The 7,850-nt window shown below is 30.0% G+C and overlaps 1 protein-coding gene across 2 annotated transcripts; it reads right to left on the minus strand.

Annotated features, from left to right (window-relative positions):
• Window positions 1-2,064: 2,064 nt before the first annotated feature.
• LOC132952814 (uncharacterized) lies at window positions 2,065-7,537 on the minus strand. Of its 2 annotated transcripts, none has more exons than XM_061025254.1 (7): window positions 7,375-7,537; window positions 6,817-6,867; window positions 5,928-6,137; window positions 5,080-5,136; window positions 4,368-4,622; window positions 3,884-3,937; window positions 2,065-2,506 (listed from the first exon to the last, which is right to left on the minus strand). In XM_061025254.1, exons 1-7 carry the CDS (start codon window positions 7,483-7,485, stop codon window positions 2,342-2,344), a joined length of 903 nt encoding a protein of 300 aa, XP_060881237.1. In that variant the 5' UTR covers window positions 7,486-7,537; the 3' UTR covers window positions 2,065-2,341. The 2 variants fall into 2 exon arrangements, with proteins under 2 accessions (XP_060881237.1, XP_060881236.1); XM_061025253.1 differs by having other exon boundaries at window positions 5,928-6,140.
• Window positions 7,538-7,850: the final 313 nt, after the last annotated feature.

The raw sequence follows: 7,850 nt of genomic DNA on the forward strand, positions 1-7,850 counted from the left end.
AATTTTCATAGATTATGTATTTCTGTTGTTGATACAACAACAAATACTAAAAATCCTAGGATATATAATACAAGCGGTGTTGCAAACATGTTTATAGACGATCCTACTCGCACTTTGCTGGTTTTATTCATTGGTCAAACACGATACTCACTAGGTTGTTATTGTTAATGACGAGAGAAATTTCATATTTTACTGTTCAACAAAATAAAATTTAATTATTACGGGTATGGTTCAATACATGTTGCTCGGATCTGATTGATTTATGAGTGGTGGTTGGTGGGAATGCGTGTATTAATCATACAATATCTACTACATTTGACACAGGTACAATATAATATGTGGGCAATGTGTCAATGACAAAGACAAATCATTTCGTGACTTGCACTCGATTGCTCGCGACGTGTTTATATTGTTTATACTGGTGCTGAGTGGCCGTTGCTTTGCTGATTTGAATTAATCTCATTTGTATTCGCTGCAACTTGTAGTTGTTTTGAGATTTGGTGTTGGCCGTTTCAACTTTATTATTATTTCGTTCTTACTATTATAATACTAGTATGTTATTAAAATTGTGTGTTGATAAACCACGTGCATACTGCATAACGTTTTACGTGTAGTAAGAGAGATTTGGTGATGACCATTTTGGCATTTTTATCATTTCTTTCTTACTTTTATAATAATAACAATTATTATTATTATTTGTATACGCTGCAAGTGCGTGTGTTATCAAATCGATGTTTAATGATATGTTCCAATAAATATTAATAGAATATGTTAATTTATTGTAGTGCGTTTAGTGCTTGCAATAGAGTGGTGAACTGGTAAATCATGTGCAGAACATAAAGATAATTAATATCCACCAATATTAATATTTTTAAATTCAGCTTTGGAATAATTTTTATAATAAAATACAAAATCTTGTGATTAATACATTACCTGTTGCAACTATTAGAGTCGATGGCCAATCGGCAATCATATACTCTAAATTCTGTGATTTGCCATCATGGTCCATCTATAACTCAAGCAAATTATGCAGATTAACATTAATCGTAAGAAATGGGTTAGATTCAACAAGTATTGAACGCTGGCCTCGAGGTGGAAAAGATGTCTATATATTATAATTATGGAAAAAAGAAATTAGTCAGGAGGCCAGCGATTATTAAAGTTTATTATTATTATTATAGAATATCAGATTATTAACACATCGACATTAAAAATAGTTGATATCACACCAAAAACACTTCGTTATAACAACTCCGTGTAAAAAAAGCTAAGTTAAAAAAAAAATTTAGTAATGATTAAATCTTTAAAAGACGTGATATAATATGGAAATTAAGTAAAATGCCATTTTATAATATTACAAATACCTATGATGACAAATAAGATCAATTTATTGTTTTGTTAAATACTTAGTCAACATATTATTTATGTTTATACATTATTAATTACTGTAAATACTGTAGTGGTTACTTAATTGTATTTATTTAAGTATACTTCTACGTCCTGCCAAATCGTTAAACAATATGTTGACCAATTATGTAACATTACAATAAATTGATCTTATTTGTCATCATAGGTAATTGTAATATTATAAAATGGCGTTTAACTTAATTTCCATATTCTATCACGTCTTTTAAAGATTTAATCATAACTAAATTTTTTTTTTAACTTAGCTTTTTTTTTACACGGAACTATAACGAAGTGTTTTTGGTATTGATAATATAACACAATATACACAATAATACATATAGAACCAGTTTGTTGTTTTTCTATACTAAAAATCATCATTCTGTTATTTGATGGGTAGGTGTCAATCACAGATTCGGAACGGGGCTCAAGCACCCACTATATCATATAAGCCACCAGTAAAATAAATATGCATTCAAAATCTAAAATAGAAAAGTATAACCATTTTTTTAAGCACCCCCTGCTAAAGTCTTCTGGATCCGTGCCTGGTAGGTGTACTAATTGTTTATCGTTAAAATGAACCAAATTTATGATTCCATATAATGATAAAAATATTCTAGTTTTGTAGATTTTATAAATCAATAATAAAATAAATCAATATCATAAAAACCAGTATAGCACTGTATGCATGTCATAATTTATTCTAGTTAAATATGACATTAGTATAATAACAAACTATATAAAACTAAAAAATCCATAACGATTGTCCGTTAAAGTAATAATAGGTAAATAAAAATGGATTAAAATAATAAAAAATACCGGTTAATATAGATTTCCAGGGATTGAAATATTGCCCTAGTCGCCCTTTGTGTAGCAATCACGAGAAAAAACTGCACCACGTGAAACCTGTACTTACGTAACCACCAGAATAGCTGGATTACATAAAATCTCGTTCCAACGGATATGGTCGAACTAATTTGATTTTTGATTTATTTTCTTCGATTTTCATCTGATAAGCGCTGTTTGCGGCGTTTCCAGTTTTAGCGATCTGCTGCTCATTTTCCTGGTGATTATGTTCCATAGTATTTTCTATTTCTGGTGTCTGAAGGCAAAATAAAGAAAGAAACATAACATTTTTAGTAGTTAATAATTGCACAGTTTATTTCTATAGTACAAATGTTCTATGATAGATTATTATTGTATTATTAATTTTGATTTTAAATAATTTGAACTGTTGAACACATTCTAATTGAACCATTGGGTAAGTTAAATTATTAGTACCCAGGTATAGTAGTACATAATATATATAGTACCTATACGCGCCATTAAAACATGTCATAGAATTTCAATAAGAATCGTGTGTACTAGAAGACGGAGAATTCTTTGTAATCCCAAAAAATACCGTACCAAACTAAATATTATGAAAAATTTTGTACTTGCATAATATTTGGAAAAAAGTTTACATTATTGCTGTTTATAATACTGTAAATACCATCATCTTGGACTCTTCGATAGTAAAATATTTATTTATTTTTATACTAGCGTATTTATTATAACAGGTTGATAACAGTTGTTACATAGTAAAGTTACGTGCATTTAATGTTAGCACAGTTTTTCATCAATGTTAAGTAACTATTTTAGATTCTGAGCGAAGCGATGAAAGTATTAATTTTACAATGACGTGTGTTTTTATTTTTATTTTAACTAATAAAAACTCAATCCTATAAAGTAATAAATGAAATACCTAGATAAATAAGATCTCGAAAACCAGCTCAGCGATATTTTCTGAATGATTATGATTTATGCCTAATGCAATTTAATCATATATAATTTATTTTTTTATTTCAGATATTCTATAATACTCGTTTTTAAGAAATACTAACAAAGTAATTAAGTATTATGCTAAATAGCTATTTTTTCTTTATAAGGATAGAGATTCTGCAGCATATACAACAAGTATGTATCTGGGGATGGGGACTGGCTGTCATTCATGGATGAGTAGTCAATTTTCAACGTACACCATGCCGATTATACAGTTAATATAAGGACTAAAAAATAGATTAGGTTCACTTACTACAATTTAATCCACAATAAATATTAGAAAATAAAATGACTTTTTTAAAAACACAATATGACTACTACATGATAACTGCCCCCCCCCCTCCCGGTGCTGGTGTAATCTATAATCTGTACATACTCGATCACTAGAATAACATAACCTAAAAACATAATTATTACATTATACCCTGGAAAAAGTTTAAATTGTTGCTGTTTATAATACTGCAAATAATAAATACCACCATCTTGGGCCTTTCGATGATAAAATATCTATTTCTTTTTTATTCTAGTGTATTGGTTGATAACAGTTGTTACATAGTTACGTGCATTCTATGTTAGCACAGTTTTTGTTCATTGTTAAGTAGCTATTCTTAATATATTCATCGTAAGAAAGAAATGTAATTATACATAGTATACCTACCTCAGACTGTGTACCAGGAATGGCATTGTCATCAAAATTCCCGGTGGACGGTTCCTAAAAAATATTCATTATTATCATCACAATAACGTAGAATAAATATAATATATAAATAATATATTGACTGTACACCTCCCATATATATATATATTGTATTTTGATATATTAATCGTGATAGCGCAAATCATTTATATATTTAATTGTTTAAAAATCGATGAGGTTTCTGATAAATTATTAATGGTTAGTAAAAAAATAACAAAGCTTTCGTATTAGCCTATAGGCTGCTTATGTATCGAGTGTGTTGTCTGAATAAGTGTGCAAATTTCCACATACTGAATAGGAAGCCTCAGAAATATTGTAGAAATATTTGAAAAAAAAATGAATTTTTTGAAAACACATTAAGGTTACATGATAATAACTGTCCTCCCTTCCCGGTTCTTGTGTAATCTCTACATAAGCAATCGCTAAAATAGCTGAATTACATTACCTTCATTGAAGGAACATTATCTGTTGGTTCTACACTTCCGTGGACTTCTCCGGGTGTGATGTCAGGCTCTGACAAATTCTGATGCACTCCCACCGACTGAATGTTCATCATGACGGGTCTGGTCGTAATCACCAGTCTCCAACGTTTCAGTAACGGATCAGTCTCATTAAATATTAAATAATCGCGCAGCTTAACATCATAAGAGGCATTCTTGGAATTTCGAATTTTTTTACCGATAAACTTCCAGGTAGCAGACTACTCAAAAATTGTAAAATACATATTATTAATTATTATATTTGTAGTAAAACAACTAAAGTCTTTAAAATCTAAAAACTGTATAATTATCTGTTTTCTTTATTTCGAAATAAAGTAGGTCATCTTATATTTTATATATTTTTTTTTTATTGAGCAAAACTGTATATATTTACAATATGTATTTACATGTTATACAATAAGTAATTTGACTAGATTTGATTGACGGGAGGGGAAAGTCGCCCAGTTGCGGCAAGCTGACACCCCTACATATTTTATCTTGATAGTTTTAGTGTTAACTGTGCACAATACTGATTGTTACATAGGTAGTACAAGGTGCCTAGTAAGACGCTAAAAAGGCCAAACCATCACAAATATTCTGACAGTTCTTTTTCAATGTTAAGTAACTATATTTAATAAATATTTATTGTAAGAAAAATATGGCAATACATATACCTACCACAGACTGTGCATATCGAGTGGCATAGTAGTAATCAAAATACCAGGTCAACGGCTCCTAAAAAATATTAATTATTAAAAACTTTACTATAACATATACACATATATAAATATTTTGTATTTTAATGTCATTTCATATACTGGTGAGAGCAGAAAACGTTTACATTAGTTGCTTCAAAATCAATTTTAGGTTCCTCTTCAAAGATAAATGGTAAATAAAAACGTTTGATCCCGTTGATATTTTCTATGTGTATTAACATGAACACATCAATGTTCACAATTTCGAAAAATCGAAAATCGATCCATGTATAGTCGTCGCACCATATCCTAGATTTTATCGATTAACTAGGTATATTTAGTTTCCTTAGTGCTACAACAATTTATAAAAGCGATGATAGATAGGTATTCAACAATACCATAAAATTACGAATTTAATTGGAAATACATCGAAACTAAATCTGACTACAAATTTGTTAATTCAGCGTCATTGTCAATATAAACAACAATATATAGGTACTGAAAGAACAAAATGTGGGAAAAAAGGTAGGTAACCGCGTTGCGGTACAGTAGGCGACTAGTGTACCTCGTAAAGAGTGACACAGTAATTTAAGTAACTATTGAATTTAAATTCGACGATACGTAATTTCATACAAAAAACAATTCTGAAATAAGACAGTATATCTTATGATACGTATTGTATCGAACGATATTGGGTCGAGCTAAATATAAAAGAAAAGAGCGCTTTAAAATGTACACCTAGGCAAAACACACGTGAAAACTACCCTCCCCCATGTGTAAACTCCACAATAGACATAATACGAAACCACAAAATGGCTGCCGTTACATTACCATCGTTGGAGGGACGGGATCCGTTGGTTCTACTCGTCCATCGTCTTCTCCAAGAGTGGTCTCCGGTACGGATCTGGTTGTGAGCACCAGTCTCCAACGTTTCAGTAACGGGTGGGTCTGATTGAAAATTAACCATTCGTATGGCATCAAATCACGACTTAAATTGTCGGATATTCCCGGAAAGCAACGGAGAAAAGTCCAGGTGTTCTGCTGCTTAAAAAAATATATAAAACTATTATCTATACAATAAAAATAATAAATATTGAAAAATGTTGTATTTTCAAATTATTATAAACTTAGGCACACTTCGAAAAGGCACTTCGTTGTCCGTTAGAAATGCCAACTCTATATTCTTAATTCTTAAAACTTTAACTTTGATTTAATATTCAGCGTAATGGTGTATACAATTTTCAATATAAACAATATCGAGTATACAGTAGTTAACAATAAAGGACTATAAAATAGGTTTGTGTTATGATTCAACTTCCTGCAATTTAATCCATAATAAATATTAGAAAATAAAATGATTTTTTTAAAAACACAATATGAATACATGATTACTGCTCCCCATCCCAGTGCTGCAGGTGTAATCAGGACATACTCAATCACTAAAATAACATAACCTAAAAACATAATTATTACATAATACCATAATGTGGAAAAAAGTTTAAATTGTTGCTGTTTATAATACTGCAAATACTGAATACCACCATCTTGGGCCTTTCGATGATAAAATATCTATTTCTTTTTTATTCTAGTGTATTGGTTGATAACAGTTGTTACATAGTTACGTGCATTCTATGTTAGCACAGTTTTTGTTCATTGTTAATTAGCTATTCTTGATATATTCATTGTAAGAAAGAAATGTAATTATACATAGTATACCTACCTCAGACTGTGTACCAATGGCATAGTCATCAAAATTCTCGATGGATGGTTCCTAAAAAATATTCATCACAATAACATAGAATACATATAATATATAAATATATTGATTTTCCACCTCCCATATATATATGTATATGATAGCGCAAATCATTTATATATTTAGTTGTTTAAAAATCGATGAGGTTTCTGATCAATGATTAATGGTTAGTAAAAAAATAACAAAGATCTCGTATTAGGATATTACGGTGTCATAAACTTCCAATTAAACTTATAGTGGACGTATTATCGTAGGCACTAGTTACTGTACATTCTCACATGTATACCCACATCGTACAGCAAAACCCATAGCCTATAGGCTGCCTATGTATCAAGTGTGTTATCCGAGTAAGTGTGCAAATTTCCACATACTGAATAGAAAGCCTCAGAAATATTGTAGAAATATTTGAAAAAAAAATGAATTTTTTGAAAACACATTAAGGTTACATGATAACTGTCCTGCCTTCCCGATTCTGGTCTAATCTGTACATGCGCAATCTCTAAAATAGCTACATTACATTACCTTCATTGAAGGAACATTATCTGATGGTTCTACACTTTTGTGGACTTCTCCGGGTGTGATGTCAGGATCTGACAAATTTTGATGCACTCCCACCGACTGAATGTTCATCATGACGGGTCTGGTCGTAATCACCAGTCTCCAACGTTTCAGTAACGGGTCGGTCTGTTTAGTCTATATCAATACAACTTTATTTGTTGGTTAAAAAGCTTGAAAATTTAATAGAAGGCTCCTAGTATCTATATTGTTTCAAAGGTAAATAAAAAAAATTAAAAATCCATACACACAATAATTTTTTTATAATCATTTTAAGTTCAGATATTGACATAATACGTAAAAATGACGAACATTTGCAAATTATTTTGAGTTAGAAATTCATAAAAAATTTCCTTTTTAAATCTAAGATTTTGAAGTGTAATACAAGATTCCTCATAAATTTGTATACCTTTGTCAATAAAAAAATATCTACAAGAAAGTAA

The sequence above is a fragment of the Metopolophium dirhodum genome, chromosome 9 (genome assembly GCF_019925205.1).
Source record: "Metopolophium dirhodum isolate CAU chromosome 9, ASM1992520v1, whole genome shotgun sequence".
In the NCBI taxonomy this organism is placed as follows: domain Eukaryota; kingdom Metazoa; phylum Arthropoda; class Insecta; order Hemiptera; family Aphididae; genus Metopolophium; species Metopolophium dirhodum.

Coding starts and splice junctions, on each gene's coding strand:
- LOC132952814 (XM_061025253.1), bottom strand. CDS start 7,485: ATGATGAACATTCAGTCGGTGGGAGTGCATCAAAATTTGTCAGATCCT. Junction 5,137..5,927: donor ATCCCGTCCCTCCAACGATG/GTAATGTAACGG, acceptor AATATTTTTTAG/GAGCCGTTGACCTGGTATTT. Junction 2,507..3,883: donor TTCCTGGTACACAGTCTGAG/GTAGGTATACTA, acceptor TTTTGCCTTCAG/ACACCAGAAATAGAAAATAC.